Raw genomic sequence first — 25,786 nt, 5'->3', positions numbered from 1 at the left:
AGTAATAAACTGCTAACATACTACCAGCTTAAAGTCCGATAGTTAGAATTTATTGATCTGTGGTGAGAAATGAGCAGGTGCAATGACCAGATAGACCAAAAAGAAATAAAGAGTGTTTTGAGACATTTTAGTGAGACACTGCATACAGAAAATGCCATTCATTTTCCTATAGGAAAATCTTAGTATTAAACCTAATAAACTAAAATCAAGTCTTCCACTCTGGGTGATGCAAGAATATTTTAAATATCCATGTGATTATTTTTAAATCTGGAAACATAATCAATTATTTAGAAAATTTAGTTGGCAGTTGGTGTGTAAAATAAAGTCTAAAATAAAATAAATAAAAATAAAATAAAATATTTTTTCAATAAGCTGAGTTTTTAAAATAAAAAATAGAATAAATATATTTTTAATTTAACGGAGTGTTTTTTAAAATTAAATAAATGTAAAAATATATTTTTTTTTTTAAATTAACGGACAGTTTTTGTTATAAACAAAATCAACGGACAGTTTTGCAGTTAGCTAGCTAGCAGCTAACCGTTAGCTAATGGTGTCTCATTGTGAGCTAATGTGGACGGGTCAATATTTAAGCATCTAAAACACAGATAAAGAGAAATAAAATATTATATTACATGAAAAACGTCGAGAGGCTGTTGGTCGAGCTTGTTTAGCTGCAGCTGCGAATCAGCGACATCTGGAGGTGAGGGGAGCTAATTGTCCAAGCTAGTGAGCCGGTAGCTAACAGTTAGCTAACGTTAGACACGTCTACACACAGCTGCTGGAGGCTGCACACATGTTGGACTGCTGGGGGAAGAAATGCTAGCTACGAATAAGGATTCACCTGGTTCTCGTATATACACAGACTGAGGTAAGCTCACACACACATCGCTTTAACCAGTCCCCAGACGCTGCCATTCATAGTGTCTCCACTTTTCTGAACTTTTCATGCGTAGCCTGCTCGCGTTAGCAGTTAGCTAGCAGAATGAGTGGCTAACACTTAGCTCGGTTTAAATGAAAACCCGCATGTTTGGAAAAGTGCGAGGCAAATGTCAGTAGTGTGTCAGTAGTGTGTCAGTGGGCTGTTCAGACCGGATTAGTTTTCCTCTCCAAACCCCCTGAGCCGACTGAGTCTTGTTTTTAACTGTGTCCATCAGGAGTCAATGCAGTGTCTCTATTATCTGGAGGTCCAGACTTGTTAACAGTGTCGGACCTTTTCTCTTTTCCAACCGAGGGGTAGTCAACCCCTCTGCTGTGGATGCGCTGCATGCAAACTCAGTATTACTGACTTTAAAATAGCCACACGTAAACCCCGACTTTAGATCCCAAGGGTGCCTGGACTTGTTAGGACCCACTGTAATGAGACCTCCATCCAGTGTCGGTCCAGTGGTCTTGCTGGGATTATGTGTCTCCCTGCTCTGTCAGCAGTCTGTGATGAGTCTCCTGTGACTGTGCTGGGCAGCAGATGGACGAATGTGCTCTTTGGGAAAGCCAGCTGGTTGGAGCTACAGAGGGCAGGGGAGCCTTCAGGCACACATGGGCTGGTTGAGGAGTCTTGTTTGTTTGTTTGTTTTGTGTTTGTAGGAATCTTGTGTGTGTGTGTGTGTGTGTGTGTGTGTTGGAGCTGAGCTGAGCTGTCATAACAGAAAGCATGGGAGGCATTGGAGGTGTTTTTGACAGGTTTAATGTGGTATTCATGCCGCTGATGCTCCTCTTGTGTGTATGAGATGATGAGATCAACTTTATTCATCCCTGAAGGGACATTCAGGACGTAGCTGGTGCCCTCTGAGCTGGCAGTCTGACAAACACCAGACCTCCTACATAGGTCTGCAAAAGCATGGACAATGATTTCGACTATTTATTTAGTTATTAAAATGTATTTGAAATTGGTCTAAACCCTGTGGCTGCGTTCTTGAGTTACTGTGTACCCATTCCTTGGATTAAACTATGCAGAAAAATCTTACTATTTCAAAATGGAAAATATGTATAAGCCCCAGAGCAATAGTCCCTCTGTAAATGCTTCAATGTGGTAGATATAGCAGTAATTGTTTGTGACAAGTATTATCTTTTTTAAAATCTCAACACTTTACCGTACTCGTGGCAACTAATCCTAGCCCTGTCAAAACAACCAAGCTAAGTCTGAATCATCTTCTGCTCAGCACCAAGTACTCATGTACTACACTTATATGTGAATGTGTTGATTATAGTTTCTTTTATAGTGTCACAAACCTTTAAAATCACATTTAGTTAATAAAAATAGTATTTAGTTTATGGTGAATTGCAAGAGTAATCTGTTGTCGTAGTAAATAAGTTTTAAAGGACAAATGCACATAGTTACGGTATGGAAAAAACAGCATGTGGAACAAGTTGTGTTGAAAACATATATGAGGCGTTTTAGTAGGTAGTTGTTTTTTGTTTGTTTTTTTATTAGGTGGAGCATTAGCTGGCGTGCCAAAATGCAAATATTGGACACAGGATTTTCATAGTCAAATGAACCCTTTTCAGCACTCCTGATGTGTCATGTAATGTGTATTTAGATCAGGATGAGAGAATATGCATTATTATATGTACTTTTTTATATTTCTGTGTCATCACATTATAGAGAAGAAGAAGAGTGTTTGACCTTAGTTGTGGATAGGTTCAGTATGCCTCCCTTCCCCTTATCAGATCTGACTTATGACATGCAGGTAATGGCTTTCTGCTGTAAATATTGTTGCAGGTGATTTCCTAGTGGGATGTTGGAGTGAAACTAAAAGCCACAGTTACTGTTTCCTGCCTGATCACACTTTACAGACCCTAACCTGTGTGTAACTCCTAAAATTGATAACATTCTTTCACTTTCCCTTCCTATTACCACCTGTGCTTGTAACTTGTGTGGTCTTGTTGCATCTCGCTCAGGTGGTAAAAGCAATAAAAAAATCCCTTCAAATGTCAGGAGGGAGGCAGACTTCCTCCAGGGAATCAGGCAAGCCGTGTGTCTTTCACTGTGGCTTCTTGTTTCAGTAAAACTTTTAATTGAAATGTTCCTCTGTAGTTGTTGAATCTCAGTGAAAAAGATTTTTATGAAATGAAAGTCCTAGCTTCGCCGAGAGACTGACGTTTTGTTATTTCTGCAATTTTCTCTCCAGTCTAACGGCAATGTAGTGCTAAAACGCTATAGTTAAGCACTTGACTATGTTTAGCAAACAGGAACACAGGAAATTGTAGTTCTTAGGTAAAAAGGACTAAAAATAATGAGTTCTCTGTTAATATCGCAGCTACCAGTTAATGAGCTAATCAGAGTTACAGCTTTGTTTAGCTGTGGATCTTTGTGCGTATGTTAAAAGACTAGTTCCAGCAGAAATGTCAAAGTAGGTGCGAGAGAGTTTTAAAATCAAAGTCTGCTTTCTTAGTAATTCTGCCACACGTAGAGCATTTACAGAGAATTGAAACTGCATGACTCACAGACCCTTGGTGCATACAGATATTGCCCTGTGGAGTATTTAGACAGCTGTTAGTGGTTAAAATTGGGATCTTTTATGATAGGTTTCTTTTGTGTGTGTGATGAAAATCATTTGTTGTCTGAATGTGATAAACTAATATCAAAACCTGACATTCACAGCTGACGTCTTTAGATAGGTAAATATACTCCTCCTCAGTTTTCGGGTCATCTGTGTTTGGCCTGTTCATTGTGAGAATTAGTTTGTTTGTTTTTTTTACCTCTACAGAACTAGCTCAGCAGAGCACAGTAGATGACAAAAAAGCTGTTAGCTGTGTTGAAAAGTTCCTGAACAATCCTTATAATCCACTGAGGATTAGCTCAAATCATTGATATGGAGGACTTTACTGTAGGAGTGGACAAACGGTGCTGGACCTTTGTAATGATCTATGCATCATCATCAACAAACAAATAATTCAAATATACATCTTCATGTAATTTTAGCAAACGGTACATGTTATGTCAGTAAAATATTTATTGCACCGTCGACAACCAAACGAGAAACGTGTTGCACAGCCCTTATAAATTATCTGTGGTGTTCTCTAAGTCCCATGACTGATTGATAGATATATAAGAGGAAACTGGTGCATGGTGAATAGAAACATGGTGTGCTGAAGAAGAACTGAGTCAGACATGTTTTCATTTTATGGACTTGCATTGAAGCTCAAATTGGCCAGCTCCTCCAAGTGTGTCCTCTAAGTTAGAAACTGCACCATCATCCCCGCTCAACAAACCCTTGTAGATTAGCTGAACATCTGCATCCTGTATTCATACAGAGCAGTTTGATGCACAGCCAAAAGACTCCAAAGGTCAGAGCATAAAGGCAGATTTACGGACCGTTTTGTGGTATGGTATCATCTGCTAGACACCCTCAGTGAGTATTTGATGAGTCCTGACATTGAGGAAGCAGAATATGATGTGCTGTTAGGGTTTTATGGAGAGTTCTTGATGGAAATGTGTGTCTTGGTTCAGACACATTTTTCAGGGCACTATTCCCATGCATCATATTCCCAAGAATAAATTCATGCAGCAGAAAAAGACATAAAACACTTTTTTCTTCTTTTTTTTTCCCTACAACGTTGTCAGCTTGGGATTAACCATTCAGTCTTGGGTAACAAGGTTGTTCCACAGTGTTCAATCGATGTGCATAACAAAAGTCTTGGATATTACTTTATAGATTTTAACATATAGAAACCCGCTGTGTTGGATGAATAATGAATGGGACGCACACACAGAACGCATTCCCCACAAAGCCAGATCAGACTGGTCAAGAACCTTTATTTAGAACGTGTGCAGTGCTTTGGTAAGATGATCTCAGCCAGAGATGTTTGCCCTACCTTTGACGCAGCAGACTGCCCTGCCCTGCCTGGAAAAAAGTCTACAGTCACAGTCTGTGTTTTGTTCTCTTTCTCCCTGCCTTCACTCAGCTGCACTCACTGAGATCATACGCCTCAGAAATCCCAGACCACCCTTTAGACTTTTGCACCTAGAAGCACCAAACGTGATAATGCAAGGTACACACTCCAAAGCCCTCACAGCTGGTTCTGTCATATCTGAAATGAAGGAAAGGTCACGGCTGCTGCACCGGCGATATGAGTGAACAAAATGTCAGTGATGAAGTGAATCCAGGTAAAAGCCACCATTCAAGATGGATTCCCTTCACTGAGTCGGTAGCAGGCATGAATGATTAAGGATATTGTTTTGCTTAACATTAAAATACACCAACTGAACATTAGCCATGATGGTGTCAACAAGTGTTTCATAATGTTTGTGTGCAGTTGCAGCAGGTCAAGAGATTAGCCTCCCTTAAAATGGACGTTCACAGTGACTTTTGTGGTTGGGGCTGTTTCTTTCTTCATCTGAAAGTTACTACATGGCTGTTTGGCAAAGCAGCCCGGCTTCTGAACTTAATGAGAAATCCACTTTTGCAGCAAGTCTGGTGAAATAATAAAAGCATAACCTGTATTGTTCCACCACAGCAGAACGCTGACATCAGGTGCTGGCTCTGTACAGTGGTTGGTTATGTTCCAAAAAAGTTGATCAAATCAGGCCAACAGCCACAGCCAGAGGTTCCTGACATGAAGTGTGTGGTTATTTCCCCACTGTCTGTTCCTCATCTTGGCTTTCTGCTTTGCATACAGAGACAGTTTGATGAATGACATGTTCACTATATTTAAATGCACTTAGAGATTTCACAGATTTGGCTGCCTGCACAAATTTGAAAGTATGCAAACTATATGATAACATTAGTATGTGTAAGGTGTCAGACAGCACACACACTGTCATCAGCTTTCAAACTAAGACCCATGGAAATATAGGAAAATCATTTTACTGTATATAATTCATTGTCAATCTGTGGAGATGTTCTACCTCCCTTATACCTTCCAGTATAATGGATCAGTACGTTACAGGTCTTTGTTCTTAAAGAAAGTGACTGGTCTTTCTTCTTAATACAGTTATGGGACTGAGAGAAATATAGAGAGGGCAAAGGATAAAAGGGAACCAACACAAAACACAGGCAAATTAGTGAATCAAACCGTTTAGGTTTCCCCAAACTGAAGAAAAGTACCTGCATACTGACTAAAAATAAAAGAACCTCCTGTCTCTGTTTTGCATCTGCAGCTGTTTTGTTTTTTTTAGTGTGCAGGCAGTTTTTCTATACATGGGTTTATTAATTCTGGCCTTACCCGACACTTTATCTTTTGAAAAGCCTAAATTCAAAAGTGCAAACCCTCTTAAAAATGCTTTGCCTTGATAAAATAAATCCATAAATGTATGAAAATAATTTCTTTTGTTTTAGATAGAAGGTCTGATATAGTAATAGGTTGTATCAGCAGGTTTCCCAGGGGGCAGAAGTAATTTTGTCTTGTTAAATTTGTGCAAGTAGACTCTGTTCATGCCAGCAGGGAGGCAGCAGTCATAGAGGATACTCCCAGGTTTGAATGCTTGTAAGGACAGTCTATGAAAAATGAAATTTGACTTGTTGTCAAAGGTTTTTGAAAGTGTTCCTTGGCCCAAATGCCAGTATGTTTACTGCAATTGGAGGTTGGTCCTTCTGTAACAGAAGCTGAATGTGGGATACAGTTAAAGAAGAATGAATGTGCTGAAAGTGAGAGCTAATAAACCAGAAGAAAGATAATTTACACCCAACCTCAGTTCCATTATCAGAGCTACAACACTACCCCTTTGAAAACAAGGTGATTTATTTGTTCCCTAAACTAAACAAGTAGACAAAATGCAAAGATAATCTTTCCTGTCAGCACATTCAGTATAGATTTTACAATAATACCACCTTAAATGTGGACTATTAACAAAGAATAGCTGCTGAGTAAATATAACCTGCATGGTGAGATTTTGAAAAAACAAGAAAAGGATGCATCATCCTCCCTGGCTGAGCTTAGCCTGTCTGGGCCTTTTTATGTTTCATGTACTTTTACTATTCAGAGGAACTTCTGGGAAAGTGACAGCACACTCCTCCTGTCACTTATCAAATATTTCCCTTTGTGCATTCACTTCAGTGCGTTTGAAGCCATATTTAATAAAGGACATTTTGTCTGCACTTTTAGACAGTTTGGTCCAGTTTGTGGTCTTGGTTTATGATTTAACATCTCGGGGTCAAACCAGTAGACTGTAACACATCTGATTTAACTGGTTATTCATGCAACAGCAGCTCTGTAAGGCAGCCGAAGCACATTTCCCCATTTTGACCAGTTGGTGTCAGCAGTGCCAGTCCAGCACCCCTGACCCAGTTATCTGAATGATGTTTGAATTGTGACCCGGTGGAGGTAATCAAAGCCTGACCGACCTTCCTTTTGTGGTAGATTCTGGTTCGTCTGAAAGGAAAAAAAGGGGACGATTGTGTGGTTAATCAAAAGGTGGTGGACATGGTGGACGTGGTGGACATAATCCTTGTTTCACACCTGTAAATTCATTCTGAGAGATCCTGGTCTGTTCCTAAAATGTCTTAATGTGAAATGTGTCGCTCAGTCTTTTTACCGTGAGTCAGTGATTAGATTACACGTGGCTCGTGGTTGTCCATCCAGGTAGCACATTTAGAACTGCCATTACACACACACCTGTGCCAGCATCAGGTTTTTACTGTCCTTCCCCCTGCTCCCTCCATCTCATTTATCCTTCCGCTCATTTTTCGTCTTGCTGTGGGATGGCCACACTCCTCTCATGCTTATTTTCAGTTGCCTAGCAACCGGGAGGAATCAGGGTGGTACATGATGGGAGCGGGGGCAGGGAGAGGTGTGTATTGTTCAGGAATAAATGGCTCATGAATGCAGTTGCACCGAGGAGAGGCGGCGAGCAGCGCTGTTTTAAGTAAAGTCTTGGCCGGGTTGTTCCATTACTCGGTGTCTGACTCAATTAGCACCTCCGTTCACCTGGGCTTCGCCGCTGTTATGGCAATGGGTGTGCATCCTAATTATCAGTGTGGCTGAAAGAGCGGGGCCCGGGTGTGTTACCACAGGTCATGTTAAACACACTTCGAAGAGAAAGAGGCTGAAGGTGACGGCGACTGTTCTCTGTCTGTGTTACTTTAACCAAAATCACATCTTTCCTTCATTTGCCCATGAATTTAAAAAAAAAATAAAAACAATCTCATTTTGACACTCTTTCTTTGTTCCAGTTCATTTGATGCAGGGTGTTTCATCAGCACTGTGAAGAAAGAAATGTCACAGGTGTACGGTGGACCTGCTTGACCAGACCTGGACTCTGCATACTGCCAGAAGTCCACTTAGTTTATTTAGTTACTGAATTAGTTTAAATCAGAAAAAATGTCTTGCTGACCAGAGAAGATTGAGCAGAAAGTGTAAAAAGGTAATTTTACTGAATGTGATTACAGATGGAAGCACAGAGCCCAGCACACTTCCTCCTCACCTCCCAGCAGAGTAGTTGAGCAAGAGCCCCCTGGCGTAATTAACACGACCCCAGGAGATGTCTTTAGTCAGGATCGAGGGAGACGCAATGCACTACGAAGAACCATCGTCATAACAAGTCTGCTGCAGACAGAGAATTTCCTCTAGCTTCTCATTTGCTCTCACTGGTTTTAGCAGTTTGTTCAGGAGCAAGTGTAAATACCTGTAAACACTAAATATAATAAAGTCACTGTTTTGAATTCAGGTTCTGCAGGTCACATTTTCGTCACAGTGGCACATTATTTTTCTTTCAGTGTCCACCCAGACTTAGGGATGGCTGTTGCTAGCATCTCTATTCATTTTGCATCCAGTTCCCAATCTGCTTATTGAATGAGAATCATTTGAATCCTTTACTGAATCTTAATATTTAGTGTTTTAGTATTTTGGTGAATCATATATCAGTTAAAAGTGCAGTTTTTATTTCACTCTGCAAAGAAACAAAATTTTTTTTTTAACAGTTTAATAACTAATATCTGCCGATATACTTCTAATCCCAATTAGCGATTTTAGTAGTGATTTGAGTGACAGTAATAGATACTAAAGTATTTTAATATGAAACATAAACCATGGACCTATTGCTGTGGTTGTATAGATTTCACCACATTTTTATTTATTATTTATTTTTACCCTTTTTGACCTTTTTTCTACTTTCCTTGTGTTTCCCATTACCCATTCTGAAAAGAGGAGGCTGCCATTTAGATTCATAAACATGATTTACACTGGAAATTTGTTAAATTATCCTAAACCAATGCCAGATTTAGCTTATTAAACAAATAAGACTGAGTACTGCAAGAAATGTTTAGCAGAGCGAGCGAGTACGTGTTGCAGTGTGGCAGGAGCAGAGAAAGGGGCTCTTGCCTGTGCTGGAAGGACAAAGAGGAGGAGGAGGAGGAGGAGGAGGAGGAGGAGGAGGAGGTGACGACTGGGTTTGAGACACAAAAGAACACAGGACTCCAATGGTAAATGCTCCTCTATTCAGCAGCTGAGATAATCCACATGCTAGCTTCGCCCCATTCACAGCGGGTTCCACGAGGACTTGCGGCTGACCCCCGTTTATTTAGGTTAGCAGGCTGTTGTACAGACTCGCCACTGTACACATTCACATGTCCAGCATGCACCCCTGCTGCACAGCGACCGCAATGTGTGCACTTTATTACACGTGAAGGCTTCAGACCCCAGGTTTGACAGTGTGCATCCATAACGAGACTTAACACTTGCAGCAGGATCCCTATGAGCATCTAGAATGAGACAGAAGAAACTTGTCATTCAGAAAATGATTGAAATGGTCTGAATTTTTTTTTTTTTTTTTAAACTGGATTTTGTTCTCTTTGAATGTGTGTGTTTACATTTGGTAGCACAAAATCCTGTGATTTGTGTACAGTAGTTTTACCAAGAGACACGAATGACTGAGCTCTTATTGTTTATTGGCTTTTATGCTCACTTTTCAACCCAACTTAAAATTGCAAAGTCACATAAATGTTTAATTCACCTTTTACATTTGATATCTGCAACTTTAACCAGCAGGAACAGTGTTCTTCACTGTTCTTTACTGTGCAGTCAATCTGGTCTGCGTTTGGCTGTGGCTTCAGTTAAAGAGTCCTAAATCTTTTTTGTTGCACCTCTCAGACACCGGAGCATGCAGGTACTGAGGGAAAATGTACTGTAGAAAAAATACTCTGCAAATATATTTAAAGTAGATCACAGTACATTTGTAGTATTTGGCTATGCATGAGGTTTTATCTAAAACATGGCTCTCTAATGGCCAAGCGTGTGTGTGTGTGTGTGTGTGTGTTTAACAGCAGGTAAACACAGCAGTCTCTAATGCTCAGCTTCATACACGTTTCAATTTGTTGAACTGACAGACTGCAGCCCCGTGTGTGTGTGTGTGTGTGTGTGTGTGCGCGTGTGTGTGTGTGTGTGTGTGTACCGTTGTATCTCTAGTGGTAACCTTTTTTTTCCTAGCTCATAAGTAGACAAACCATTTTGATTGGCCTGCTTCCCACTATTTCTCTCCAGTGCCCCTTCAGCCTCAGCCGCCTCCCTCCTCCTCTTATGTCTTGCCCTCCATTTCTTTCTTCTCTCCCTCCCTCTCTTTTATAACCTCATCATACCTCCTCTGCTCCTTTCTCACATCTTCCTCCTTTTCTCCTCCTCCTCTTCTCTTTCTCCAGCTCCGTTTTGCTCATGCATCTCCTTTTCCACTGCCTTGCACTCCTTCTCCCACTTCCATTCTTTGGTGTTTTTCCTGTTCCTCCATCTCTCTCTCCTTCTGTCTAGCAGCGGTAGTCAGTCAGTCTTTTTACAGCCTCCCTCGTCCTGACGTCAGTCTCTGTTTGCATAGCTATTGTCTTACAGCGGCTGCAGCAGCGGCAGCTCCTCACCAGATTTCTAGTTTTTCACTCCCCCCTTCTCTCTCTCTCCTCTCCCCGGGAAATCCTCTCTCTCCTCTCTCTCTCCTCATTAGTAAATCCTACAGTGGAATGAGACGTGAGAGAGTGACGGAGAGGAGAGGATGAAGAGGAGGATATAGACTGCAGAAAGAGGACAAATGCGATAGCTAGCCACAACTACATCTCCTCATCTGAAATTGACCAGTATTTTTCTTGGTTGTGAAGGATTCTGCTCTTTTTTTTCTTATTTATTTATGTATTGATTGATTGATTCAATCATCCACAAGGCCTGTTGTTTTTTTTTTTGGTGGCACTATCTGAGCCGGTGTGTGGAGGGCTTTTAAAGCAGCGACGGAGAGCAGAGCTGGGGCATCTGGCTGTCTGGGAGGCAGCGACGGCCGGCTGGCTGCATTGTGTTGCTTTGATGACCCCCGCTGTGTAGCTGCCTGCTCATCAACCTCCCCCTCTCTCTCTCTCTCTCTCTCTCTCTCTCTCTCTCTCTCTCTCTCTCACCCTCCCCTCTCTCCTCTCTTTCCTCCTTCTCCTCCTCCTCCTCCTCCTCTCTCTCCATCACAGCTCCCGGCCCAGCCATGTTCGGCACAGAGTCCTCATGTAAGTACCAGCACCGTCCTTCTGCCTCCTCTGTGTTTGTCTCCGTGTATGCATCTCTTTATGTTGTGTGTTCTATCTGAGGGAGAAGAGGAAAAGGAAACAGCTAGGTGCCCTCTGTTCCTGCATCCCTCCTCTCCTCTCCTCTTCCTGTTTTTCCTCCATGGTTGCTGGTGGCAGATTGCATGGGGAGAAATCTGGGATCTACCATTTTAGCACAGAGGCTCGGCACTATAGTCGAGCCGCCTGCCTTACATCCTCTCACTCTCAGCCTTGCTGTGCGTGTGTCACTGCCGTCATCTCCTGTCTGTATGTATTTTCACTCTTTCCGAGTGTAATGGCGTGACGGTTGGATGCTGCTTGAGTGTGTTTTTGTGCATGTTTGCGCGTGTGTGTGTGTGTGTGTGTGTGTATGTGAGTGAGCATGTCAGAAGATGGATGCTTTCGCTGGAGCTGCATCGTTTCCAGAAGCATCAGCCTCCTCTGTCTTCTGTCTCCAGCTCAGTCAGATTGCTGTAGCGTTTCCAGCCGCAGATGCTAGCGAAGCTAACACAGCATCATGCTGTTGTGTACATGTGGGTGCACGTGTGTGGCTTTGGGCACTGTGCAGCTCTCCCTCCCACAGAGGAGTTGTAGTGTTGATCTGTATGTGGGCTAAGGTCTCCAGGTGAACCCTCTTCTCCCCTCCTACCCCTGACAAGAAAACCTTCCACTTTGATCAGTACCATGATGCCTCACTCCACGACCTGCCTGATGCTTCAAGAGAGTCTTAGCTAATCTAATTGATTCTGTCAAGGCTTCACAGTCAAAGCCAAAAGGAACTTATTTTTTGACAACAGATCAGAGCTACCATGCACACTAGCATCAGAGCAGCCTTCAGTGTGTTAGCGTCCCAGCTGGTAGAGTGGTGGAGAGCTATCATGCAGCACTTCTTCACTGAGTCTTCCGCCTTTCACCAAAGCCTGGCGGAGACTTTCTGATCATTTTCTGCCAAAGTTTGAGATGGTTTTAGGGCAGGGGTCTCCAACTCCAGTCCTCGAGGTCCACTGATCCACTGTTCTGATTGGCTGAGCACATCTGATACAGGTAATCAGCAATGGGTAAGACAGGGATAGTTGGAAAAGAAGCAGGACAGTGGCCCTTGAGGACTGTCCTACCCAGTAACAGTACTGCTGTTTCATCTTTCTGTGTCTGCTCTTAGCTGAGAAAGATTCTGGATATTTTTCAAGCATTTTGCAATGAATTTTAAAGAAAAGATGTTTGTTTAGTAGTCAAAGTAAAGTTCTAACACTAAAACAGCCTGTGTTATGTGAGGTCTTCTACATTTTTAAGTTTGCTTAGATGTTTAAAACACCTGCTTTGCTGACTGTTACTTTAACAGAAGATGATAGTGAATGTCAAAGATGATGGAATAGAAGAGTAAAAAAATGTAGAGGTGCTCACTCTGCACAAGTTAATTCATCGAATTCTGTTGTTCAAGCATTCAAAGATTTATAAAAGTACAGCTCAATGTCAAATTATACAGTAATTAATACTTTGTGTTGTTTAAGGGGTATTTTCTCAGTGAAGATTATCTAAAGGTCAGGAATATGCAGTTGCAGTCCTGTGTTTGCAGTAGCACTGTAAGCTTTTTATTTTTATTTTGTCATGTGCAGTTTGATGCAGGTGTACTACAAAATGAGAACTATGTAGTATTTTAAAAGAAGCTGAGTGACAGTGGTGCTGGGCCTGGGTCAGTGGATAATCTACATGGGCAGTAGGGAAGATCAATGAGTAACATTTCACATGCTCTGATTTAAAAGAGGGACTAAGTGCTCAGCATTTGTTGAAACTCTCATTGGTAAGTGGAGTTCCTTTTATTCTCTATTTGATTTGAATTGCTTGGGTCCAGTTTTATTTCTAAGCATCAAATATCAGCAGCCTCTGCACCTTGGACACATTTAGAAATGTTTGTTTTGAGGCAGTGGAATTAGAAATGGATGGAGCATGTTATAGATCATACTTTAACGTGAGACACAAAGTTACAGGTTCTTTTATAGTGTAAGATCCTTTTTACACCGAGCTCTTCCACACGTTATTTTGATGTCATCACAATCACATCAGTCAAGTCGATCATCACCCGACTTTGACACAGGCTTTTGGAAGTTTTGCGTCATCCCCACAGCAGATTGAGGACGGCACTGAACCTGTGTCTCAGTGCGGCCAGATGTGCGTATTTAATTAAACGAAACATGGTCCCAAGTAGATTCGGATTAAGAGGAACAAAATCATGGGAGGCATTCCTCTCCACAGCAGGATATCCCAACCACTGCCCTTCTGCTGAGGTTCTGTCTGCATCACTCTACATAATCAAATCATCTGAGCAACTAAAATATGAAAGCTTTGATGTATTTGGTTATATTATAGAGTGCTAACGCCATAATCACATTCATTTTGAACATTAACATAATCATTAATAGTCTGTTGCCAAGCTGTCAGTCATAAAGATGAGTCTCTGTGCCTGTGTGATATAGAGGACACTGCAGGTCCGTGTTCAGGGTTGGAGGGAAATGTGCCGAATTGCTCTGTGGCACTGAACAGTGAGGACTTTGTTCCCACTTTCTTCTGACGGCAGATTGTGAAGGGAGTGAAAAGCCAGGAAAGTCACTTACAACATGTTTATCCTCTTCAGTGCAATCAAAGACAGAACATATACAGTTATAAAAGACTGAGTTTATTAGGTTTGATCTCCCATTCATCTTTTTACTCATTAAAATTCAATGGAAATGGATAAGACAATAACACAAACTGTATTTGTTTGTATTTTAGAGACATTGAATGACTTGAAGTGAAGCGCTTGTTTTCCAGAAGGCCTTTGGAAGTGATGTCCCCTTTTTTTTTTATTAAGTGTTAGACATTTAAAAAGCAGCCTCTCATTAGCCTTTTCTCTCTGTTTTCAACAGCCAGCATCACTTCTAAATGCACCTTCCTGACCCCAGTATGAGCAGGAACATCATCCGTCTCACACTCTTCTTAGTAAATGCAATTATCTTGTCACACACACACACACGATACACACAACCAGGCCTCATTTCTAGACATTTGACCTCATCGCCTGTCACCTCTTTCCGTCCCACCCATCAAACACGGGTCTGCAGCGTTCTGTGTTCTGTCCTTTGGTCTGTGTGTCGTACGATGTTATGAGGAGGAAAACGATGATTCAGTGGCTGTGCAATAAGTCTACACTTTATCAAAATGGAGGTCAGTCCTTGCAGTTTCCTAGGTGGTGCAACATTTTATTTCTGCCTGAAGGAGTATTGATTTTTTTTTTTTTCTTTTAAGGTCACTTAAGCTTTATCATTAGTACACAACAAATGGTGACAGAAAGTGAGCAAGAGATGGGAAGTGAATGTTTCTACAAAAACTTCAGGCTGGGTTGGAGTTAAATTAAAAGCACCTCAGCCCGTTCGATCAGCGCTATTGATTATCTGAGGAATATAGAGCTTTTATTCATTGGCGTGAACTGAACAATGAGGTAGAAAGCTGTTTTGTTAGTATTACAATGAATTTAATAACATTTTAGAGATTTGGGTGCAGGGGTGCATTGCATCTATCTGTTTGTGAAGCCCAGAGTCCATTAGCACAGTACTGGTGAAAATATAACTATCAGTTGGTTCGGTGTGATTTTGCTTTTATGTCATTGTCTCTTCATGTGCAGGTGAACAGTACAGTGGACTAGAGGAGTCAGCTGAGGAATGTCTGACTTTTACCATACTGCTTAGTATATAGGCGCACACTGGATCTTTCTTACACAGGCAGGGTGCATTTAAGTCTCCGAAGCAGTGTGAATGAAAAAAGACAAAGCTTAAGACAGGTTTTCATGCTCATCATGTCGTGACATGTGGAAACTTTAAACGCAGAGAAGGAAAAGTCGTCTCTAACTCATCAATTCTTTAAGATGTGTTTTTAAAAACAAGAAGAAGAGCATGTGGGAATAATTACTGGTGTGCTTGCTGTGTCTAGTGGCAGCAGATCCATCAGAAAACAACTGTCCAGTTATAGTGGAGTGTGTGAATTAACCCAACACACTGTCACAGCTACAGATTCATGAGAGACCAGATACAGATACAGATGCCAAAAAAAGAACAAAGCAGGGACATGCAGGTTTGCCGTGAGGTGGTGCATTACTCTAACATGGTTCACAATATTGCAGGAATACCAGTTTGTTGTTCAAGCCCTGCAGTAAATGTCAGCCAGGTTCACCTTGAGTTCTGCTTTCACTGTCTATTACTACACAGACCAGTTCTGCACAAAAACACAGAGTTTAACAGTTTTAACAGAACAGTCCATAACCATGTTGTGTTGACATATTGGTATTTTATTAATATGGATCTATGTTCCTCACATCATCAGGATAATATTTGTTACATATGTGTGAAACCATCTGATGTGAGAACATTTGCAGTCACTTTACTGTGACTGTCACATGTATGATGCAGTTTCCAAATCAGTGAGTCTTCAATGGCATCCGCCGTCCAACACGGAGGCACGTCAGTCTGGAATATACACTCACTGACGACCAGGTTATTCCTTTGTAAAATTAATATTTTCTGGACAACTGATGAGCAATGAGCTCAGGGAAGTATGATTGGCAAATGGAGGTTTTGATCTTGGAGGTCATATCACTCAAACATTGTATAAGTGCTGTTTCATCAGTGGCCGTTATTATGTTTGGTTTTTTGTTTTTTTTGAGCAGGCTGTTCTTTTCTCTGTTGTCTAACGTGATCACATCATCTTTCACCGCCGTGATAAGCTGCTAATGGGGTTTTGACCTCTCTTGCTGAAGGAGGCTCCAGGTTGTGTGTTGTATTTGTTGGTTGCATGTTTGGAGCCCAAGAGCAGAATAAGGTGCTTACAGAAGATGGCAATTTGATGAAAACCAAACAGCACTCTGATGGCAACCAGCTGTCTCTGTTGCTGTGGTAACCCCCGTACGAACGGCAAAACGCCAGAGTGATCGGGTTTCTGTGGTAACTGCTGACTTCTGCTATTTTTGTCTCATGGGCTCATATTGTGGCTGCTTGCTGAACAAGCCAAAAAGGAGGCTGGAGGCTGATTTTTGTTTTTCTCGTATCTAGTGAAAAAGACACTAATGTGTTCTCATGCATCGTGACCTTTGACAGTGCATCCTCACCTACAACATGTGCAAACTCCGAACACATTTCATCACGAAGCTTGTGCATGCTGTTACGCGTCAAAGGCTGAATGTTAAGAAGGAAAACGTGTTGTGATGCCAAATGAATTTAGATTTTGATGAATTAGGTTTTATTCAGGATGGCTGCAAACATTTTAATAGTGTATTCTTTTATGAGCAGTATTATAAACTTCACAAATCAACACAGGTAGCTACACCTGAGCTACTTAAAATAAGTGTATGACCCTTAAATTAAAACACGCTGCAGTTGAGCAGCAGGTGTCACTTATTTCTGCTAAAAGTCTTAAACCATCACTGTAAAATCAGCGGAGCAGCAAACCGTGTAGCGGTCTTTGGCTCTGTGGGTTTAACAAAGAATATGGGTCTCCATTCACCCATCCGGTGCATTGATCATTCATAGCTGTTCAGTCCTGGAAGATTAGTGCTCAGACAAGGTCACAGCTATTTAATAGAAAAACCTGGAAATGATTTTATCCATAGTCATTTTACTGTCATTCAGAATCTCCATACATGGATCTAAGGCTGGTTGTGAAACTGTTCAACAAACAGGACCAGCTCCCAGGCCATCCATAACTCCCCAGCCAGGGCTGCCAACAGAAACATAACTGAGACTCTTAAGTCTTAATGACCATAGTCTTGGCCAGTACTTGGGGAGGTGAGGTCACTCTCTTCTTCGTGAATTCAGTCTTGGCTCGCTCGTCCGACTCGCTGAGGTTATTGCTAAATTTGTTTGGGAGTACTGCAGCTCAGTGTAAGATAAAACAGCATTTCTGAAATTCCAGTGTAGTTTATTCCTGCGAGGACCACAGCCCATAAAGGCTACGTGCCCTGTGGCTCAAACTGTCCAACGGATGACAATGACATGTAGTGGATCGTTTTCATACTGTGGAGTTACATATGTTTAGGCGTTTTCTGTGAAATTGTTTGGGGTGAAAACAGTCACATAATTTAAAGCATCTAAAAATACGGAAAAATCTAATTTGTAAATTGGAAACATGAGAACGTTGGTATTTAAAAGCCCAGATAAACAGTAGAAAGTTCAAAGTACCTCACAGTTTTTTTTACATTGACATTGATCCCTGCCTGTCTGTATTAAGTAAGAGGCCTGACAGTAGCGTTGATAGAGAACTAACATATAGACCCACAGAGTCGAGTGGCCTGGTGTCATAGTCAGTCAGATAATGGAGCCTCTGCTGTGTGTAGACGAGGTGTGCAATTAAAACATCACTGTTCTTGGCGTAGTCCCTCGTGATCATTATGTGAGCTTGGCTACTGATGAAAAGGAAGCTTTTGGGGAGCTTGTAGAACTGAATATGATTAAGACCCGGGGCTGCGTGGTGCGGACAGATTATTACTCAGATGATTCAGGCCTGCCTGCCCGAAGAGCAATCATCAGTGGGTTTTAGGGGCAGGTCACGATGGAGAGCGTGTGATTTGAAAACCTCATCCTCCCTGATAAAACAAAGATGTCTCATGTGTTGTGTGTTTGTATTTAAATTATCGGTTTGCTGTAGAGAAGGACTAAATTACGGAGACAATTTGACAGTATTTACTATTATTTCCAGGCTGTTATTATGTTGCTGCTCATATGTTAATGCAGCAGCTGTACAACTGCCTGTGTCATTTCAGGCTTAGCTGAATGTGGAAACACCTGGATTTAAACATGCTGGGATATTCTCACCTCGGACAAGACTGTAAAGACCAGGCTCAGTGTTATTTAGCATTTTTTAGGCAGCTCGCTCTTCTGGAATATTTTTACTCCCGATCCATTGATTCAAGACTTAGAAGAGGATTTTGCAGGGCGGTTGGAGAAGACGGCTTGCATGATGATTGGATGGATCTTCAAGGAAGTGCAGTTATGATTAAATCGGTTTAGTGGGATCTCATAGAGGAAATCAGCGTATCTGTCATCATCAGGTCAGATGTTAACGTACGAACTGCAGCTAACCTCGTCAGCCTTTTAATTTCACTGGGCTCTCTTCCATCCTTCTCTATCTCAGCAAAAGAAAGAAAGTGCCTTGATCTTATCAGTGGATCAAGTGAGAAATGATGTGTCTGCTGAAAGCAAATGATAATGTTTCATCCTCCACCCAACAACTGCTGCTGAGGCACCGCAGAGCAGGGCACTTAACCTGCAGTTACTCTATGGGAGCTGGTCAGAGGCCATTTGGAGGCCTGGAGTGATACTGGGCTGTAGCTAGGAGGAACTTTGTAATTACATGAGTGGCAGCGAGGCCGCAGGTTAAAAACAGAATGGAAAGTTAGACAGGCTCGCTGGAAAAATAAAAATATTCCCCTTACGGTAATGACAGGACTGAGGAACTGAGCCTTTGCTATCTGAAGATCTGCACTGAGCAGACTCCTGTATCCATTCTCCTGTAAGGTCATTTAGGGGTTGTCATTGTTACTTCTGCAGGAGCACCTGCTGAGGAGCACCCCACCCCCCCCCCCTTCATTAAAATCCATGTTATTGATTGGCTGGACACCCCTTCCCTCCGTAGCAGCCCTGCTCGTTCTGCTGGGTTAATGGAGGGCAGAGGTGGCATACGATTGTGCCGGCCTGCTGTCACTCACAGGCAGCAGCCAATCAAGAAACACAGTCCAGGCCAGGGGCCGCCCCTGGTAAGTGTGCACTCTGTGAAAGACAGGCGAGCTGCTGCTTGGGTTGCTGTATGGCTGTGAAGCGCCGGTGGAGAAATAACGTTTAGAGTAAAAGGTGAATTTAAAAAAGCCTCGTTAATGTGTTGAGGGGCTTCAGTGGAAGTTTCAGTGGAATGGAGGGTCAGTAACGTGGGGGGGGAGGCTGCTTCAGTTGTCCGGCAGCTGTGTTTCTGATCTTTTCCCTTACAAATGGTCTTTGAATTGTGTAGCAGGTGGCACTGTACATTTGGTATTGATATTCATGAAGTGGATATTTCGCTCAGCACGTGGGCAAAGGCCTGCTGCCTGTGTGTGTGTGTGTGTGTGTGTGTGTGTGTGTGTGTGTGTGTGTGTGTGTGTGTCTGTCTGTGTGTGTGTGTTGCCTCTTTATGTCTTAGTTGTATCTGTGTTTGCATGAGGGATACACTGGCTCTGGCTGATATCTGTGTTTACATAGTGGCTTGTAGAGCAGAGCCAGATTAAGCCTGGGAGAAAGAACAGCATCCAGTCTCTGCATTCATTTTCTGTTGATATCCTGTGAGTTTCTTTTGCTTTGTTTACTTTTGTTCTCTGTGGTTATGGAGAATAATTAAAAAGTAAAATGTCATTTGACAGATTGTGCCAGCTTTTTGCAGCCCCCCCTGCACGACATCCACGTAGCTGTTTGACAGAAATACAGTCGTAGAACTGCATTTTCCATCTGTCAGCACATAAAGCAAAGAAAATGACTAAATCAATGTCTCCTTCCTCTTCTCTCTTTTCCAGTCACTTTATTGGCATGAAAGGAAAACGATAATAATGCAGAACCATTTCAGGGCTCCACAAAGCAATTGGTCCACTGCTTTTAATTCCAGGTGCGTCACAGGCAGCAAAAAATAAGAACACAGTGACATTATGTTTCGGTTTTTTAGGCACAAAATGAAACTAACAAAATTATAAATAAAAATACTTGCTTAAGATAAGGTTACTGCACTTTCTTGTACCATCAAAGATCTCAACACAATCTCTTCTGTCTTGGCAGCCAGCGTTTATGTCTCTCTTAGTTTCTAGTATTTAAGTGCCAAGTCTTTACTTAAATAATGATCTCTTAGATTTCGAATGTGCTCTCCAAGAAGAGGAGTCCAGAGTTAACGACAAAGAAGTAAGATGTAACTCGACTGTACTCCTCCAAGTGTGTGCTGTGTAATTATAAAATGATTCTCACTTGTGTTGTGAATCATATTCACATGTTAGGGTGTTCAGCGTTGCCTAATACAGCTAGGATTTAATTGCTTTCAAGGTCTGTTTAGCAGAAATTATTCTGGTGCTTCTTAGATTGTATCAGTGTTTCTGCACACAAAGGGAGAAGTACCAGTTCTGCTCCACATCCATTGTTTGGAAGTGCTGACACCCAAAAGAGGTTTCCAGAATTTCAAGTGAGAGGTTTTTTAAGTCAGTCTTATTTCTCTCTTTCCTTGGTTGGCACTCTCTTTCTGTTTCACTTCTTATATTCAAGATAAGCTTGAGGGCCATGAATTCAGCAGCACTTGTATCACCCCCCAACACATAATTCAAAGCACCAATGGCAGCTACAGTGCTCTGGCTGAGTCAAAGAGCCTTGTATGAAATAATAAAGCAGAGCGCTGGACACTTTGATTTGTCGCTGTTGTTCATAAAGCTGGTTAGATTCTCATCTGTAAACACAGAGAGACAAAAAAACACAAAAACACAGGCAGACACTCTCTACCAATGTTCACAGACACATTACACTCCAGCTTACCAGCCACTGCTGCTGTGATGGATGCTGGCTGCGCTACATCTTGCTCAAAGGTCAGCTGAGGTAGTTAGACCCAGACAGGCTCTGCTAGCAGCCCCATCAGTCAGGGCCAGCCACACTAGCCAGAATACGTGGTGCTCACTAATCGGCCCTGCCAAGAAACATTTCAGGCATGAGCAGCCGGACTGGACCGACTTTCAAATCAGGTTAGGATGCAGGCGGCCTGCAGGGGCACCCGACTTTGTTTAGTGTTATGATGATGTTTGACATTAGTGTATCTCCTTAAGCAGTGCTGCCTTATCAGGACACCCTGACATGACCACAGTCAGGTTTGAAACTTGAAGGTTGCATGAGTCATTGTCTTTCACTGTTTTGTCTCTGCTCCAGAGAGTCAGTGGTACGGTAAAGTGGAACAGGATGTGATACGACATAATGAAAGAGATTTTTAATTTAAGAACACAGGGGTTTGCCTGTGCCTTTGTGTGAATATGACTGCATGTTTGAGTGGGTGCATGTTCACATAGGTATAGGTGTATGAGTGTCTTTAATCATTCTGGTCAGGCCAGCAGTCTGCAGACTGTCCCTACTCTTCAGTAAAGGTCAACTCTCCTGTTGTCTCCACTGACATTTAGTCTGTCTGTCAGAATTTGTCCTTTCAATCCATCACATTATCCTCCCAACAATCTTCCTCACTAGTATAAACTCACACAAGTGGAGGAGGCCACAGAGGTAGGATGGAGATTTTGTGTCTAAAGCATGGTTCCCAGTTAGAACAGGGTTAGAAATAGTCTCCTACCTTTAAAACCTGCTGGCGGACTAGTGCTGAAACAGCCGGTTGATTAATCAGGTTACAGCTGTAACCTGATTAATCAACTGTATCAATCAGCAGAATTAACATTCAGCTAATAACTAATTAACTAGTTTTAATTGATCTTTTAAGTAAAATGTCACATTTTCTGTTTCTAGCTTCTCAAATATGACTCACATGAGACATTATCTTGGACCGTAGGAAATTTTAATTTGCATTATTCACTGTTGACTATCAGACAAAACATCAGACAAATCGAAGAATCAATCAGCAGAACATTCGAAGGAAGAAGCCAGAAAATTGTGATTATGCTCATTCAGTTTAATTGTCATTAAACAGACTTAATATCCTTAGAAGTCACGGAAATGGATCAAAATTGCAGTGTGGAAAAAAATGAGTGTCCATTTACCAGACGTTCCATAATTACCTGGTCATCTTATTTAGCATTCTGAAGTTAATTGTGTGACATTAAAGCTTGATTACAGTTTAATTTAGTTTGATGCTCAATTGATCTCTTAGTGGGAAATGTGTGTTATAATGTTACCCAAGCATTATGTAATTAAATTACACAGGGGGGATGAATGGTTTCTGTCACTGGGGTTTTGTTCCAGGACCTTCAATTCAGGCAGGGTCTATTTTCTAATGCTGAAACCCTGCTAACCCGGTCTCATTCAGACGGGTCGAATGCAAATGAAGATCATTTTAATTGTCAATTCATCTGTTTAATTGTTGAGTCTGAAAAGTCCCCACGTGTTTTCAGAGCCTGAGGTGATATTTCTAAATGATTGTCATTGTCTGTTGTAAGAAAGAAATCTTTGACTGACAGTCTGATTGTTTTATCAGTACAAGCCACAGTGAATTTACATTTTTAATTGTTTTGGAAAATTGAATAATGGCTCAGTGCTTTTTTATTTTATTTTATGTGACTACACAGTGCGTTAGTTACATGCATTGAGGAAGAAGACGTCTGCTTGGATTGGTGCATGCTGGCAGCAGCTGTTAGGTCTGTGTGTCCACAGGCCAATGTGAAAGGCCCTTTTCTGTTAGGACGAGAGCCTCCACTTCACAGCCATGAATAGCCGTCCAGCTGCACTTAGTTTATGCACTTGTGTGTGTGTGTGTGTGTGTGTGTGTGTGTGTGTGTGTGTGTGTGTCTGTGTGTGTGTCTGTGTGGGTGTGAGGCTGGGATTCATCTGTGTGGGGTCTACGTCCAGTACTTCTTTATTGCAATACACTGACGCTCTAGATTAGCTTTTCGGAGCAGTACTAGATGCCAGGGTCAGTGACCAGGTGATCTCTTTTAAACAGATCATTATTTAGATGCTTTACCTGCCATGTAATCTTCCTCACTTAAACCTGGTTTTTAATCCAGTTATGGTATCAAAGGAGGCACCTTAACATGACCAGGATTAAAGCATAAAATCAGCCTTTTACAATCGTAAAGCATCCAAGGCAAACCTGAGTCACTTTTGTTATAAACTTAAAAACAACTTGTAGATAATAAAAGGCACGGTCACACCTCAGTGTTTATCATCTGTCACTTTTGTAATAAGTGTGTTTTTTTTTTCCTCGGATGTTTGTGAAATTGAAAACAAACTGAAACAGATGGCAGAGATGAACGTCCTGACACAGATTTGTTGATTCATACAATAAACATAATGATATCACTAGCATTACAGCAGCTGACCTGAAACAGTATGAATACATCTCCAGATAAGCTGTAAGATGCACTGCAGATTTGCTGGTAGTGTATCAGTACATGCTACTTATGGACAGAATATATTATAATTCTGGCGGTGGCTGGTGTTCAAGAAGAACATGAATCATCTCTACACTGAAAGACTTGATTTATATGGATCATTGACTCTTGAGTTGTAAATTTTCCTCTTCATAGGTTCTGATAAAACCGACAGCAGGAAAGAACTTGTCGAGACTTGACATTGTTCTTAGGAGAGTGAAGGATGAAGAGATGTGCTGTGGTGTTTGGGCTGCGGAGTTTCTGTTCTGTTAAATTGAAATAACATCACTGCATATTTAATAGTGCGTTCTCACATCTATCACGTTTTATAGTCCTTGGCAGCACTCGTGAGACTTTCCCTGCGATCTCCGTCAGTACAGTTGGTGTGATTAAAACTCAGGATGCCAGATTCTGTTGCCTCTGATGACCAGTGGAGAAATGAACCAGCAGGTCACAGCTGGCATCATGGCCGCTGTTAATATTTATCAGCCACTTTGCAGACACTGAGATTTCATCCGGACGTTTTCCACATTAAAACTTAAAGCCTATGATTATTGTATTTCAGTGAAGGCTGTCAGTGAAGCCCTTTGCCTGGTTTTCTTCCCACTGTGCACCCTCGCTCTGTAGTTCAAGCCTGTGCTGGTCCCCTGGTGTTGTCTAATTTCACATCTGAGCAGCAGTGCTCTCTGGGAAATGCCAAACACTGCATGTGGATGACGTGTTTTTGCATGAAACCTCTCGTGTGAATCACAAATGTCCTTGAATCTCGAGTCTTTTTGATGTTCTTCTTGCAGTCTTTGCTAGTTCCTCTGTAGATGTGTCCTAGTTTTATGTGAACATCCAGCATTAAATCCTACAAATATCTTTTCTGAAATATCCTCCTTTTGGTGTAGAGAGGAGAATTTAAACTGTGAGCTCTAACCTCTCTTTTTTCTTTTTGTGTCTCCTCTTCAGTAAGCATGTTTCTCAACACCCTGACGCCCAAGTTTTATGTGGCTCTGACAGGCACTTCCTCCCTCATTTCAGGACTTATACTGGTAAGATACAGTATTTCAGTCTTCATCTAATTAGACTGCAGCTGACAGTACTTAGGCTTCTGGCAGTCATACCCAGTTTATGTTAATCTGGTTGTAGAAATATAAATGGCTGATGACGAAGGTTCTCGATGGACGAAGCTGAACACACTAAATTCATATGTCAAAGTACCAAGAACAAATTTGTTTTGGTTTTGTGTGGGATGTGGATAAAAATATGAATAGAGCTCTCCATCATTGTTCGTTAACACTCACCTTATTTGATCCTCGTTCCAAATGTGTTGCATGTTCAGCATGAGACGTGGTTGTGTTGCAACCATCCCTCCATCTACAGCTTTGAAAAGAATCCTGCCTGCTGGCGTCAGTGTTCGTCTATATATAGAACCGATAAAGATGTGACAGAAATCATCAAAGCCGGGAAGCCATATAATGAAACCATTTTCCTACTTATGCAGGTATTTTATCTCTCTTTCAAGTTCTTCAGAGAGACAGCCAACTGTGCATCAGTGGTTGGTCTGTATTTTAAAATAGCTCCTCTCTTAATTATCTCTCTGTCTCTTCAGGCTGTTGGCCAATATGCATCTGCTGCTTCGAGATGGTGTTGAGCTTTACACATGCTCTGTGAGATGATTAAGAGATGTGAAAGCCAGTCGGTTTCAACAGAGCTGCTCTGGTCATTTCTCTGTAATTAGATTAGATGTTTATGTCCCAGTTATGTAGTTTTCTGCTGAAGAGTTGTAGATCAGTCAGGCTGAGGCTGACAGTGGAGCAGTTTTACCAGGGAACCTGTGCACCTATTAGAATAGCTCTCACCAATCTTTACCATGAATAGTTATCGTTATAGAACGTTTTCAGAAGTTCTTGTTCTTTCTATCTTCTATGAGCAGCACTCTTACTTAAAATTCTGCACACACAGGCTGAACAGCTTGATGGTGTTTGTTAAAGATGTGGAGAGTGTCAGAAGCTCCACAGCCAGTTTAAACCAGTGCCCTTCACATGTTGTTAAAATGGTTGTAGTGGAGTGATAGGACAGATGATGTGCTTGAAACTAGTGTGCACACATTTATTTAACAAATGCTTAAAGGGCAGTGATGCTGAAACCCTGTGCGAGTCATTAAGGTTAATGGACTTTAAGTGGCGAGCTCATTGACTGGACACGTGGCTGTGGTGCTGCCACAACCAGGCTTCCTCATCTAGAACAGTCTGGACCCCAGTGTCCC

At 41.7% G+C, this 25,786-nt stretch overlaps 1 protein-coding gene across 3 annotated transcripts in view; it reads left to right on the top strand.

Moving 5' to 3' along the window:
- The first annotated feature begins 713 nt into the window (after positions 1–713).
- LOC113133543 (suppressor of tumorigenicity 7 protein homolog) overlaps positions 714–25,786 on the top strand; it is a 33,995-nt gene continuing 8,922 nt past the window's right edge. The window contains exons 1-3 of one of the 3 annotated variants that reach the window (XM_026312412.2): positions 714–868; positions 11,364–11,399; positions 24,487–24,569. In XM_026312412.2, coding sequence (XP_026168197.1) covers positions 11,378–11,399; positions 24,487–24,569 — 105 coding nt within the window. In that variant the 5' untranslated portion in view covers positions 714–868; positions 11,364–11,377. The remainder of the gene's footprint in view (positions 869–11,363; positions 11,400–24,486; positions 24,570–25,786) is intronic. The other 2 variants (XM_026312413.1, XM_026312414.1) reach the window with 2 other exon arrangements.

Source organism: Mastacembelus armatus, chromosome 6 (genome assembly GCF_900324485.2).
Source record: "Mastacembelus armatus chromosome 6, fMasArm1.2, whole genome shotgun sequence".
In the NCBI taxonomy this organism is placed as follows: domain Eukaryota; kingdom Metazoa; phylum Chordata; class Actinopteri; order Synbranchiformes; family Mastacembelidae; genus Mastacembelus; species Mastacembelus armatus.
The sequence above is the reverse complement of the archived record's forward strand: the minus strand, read 5'-3'. Positions and strand labels throughout refer to the sequence as shown.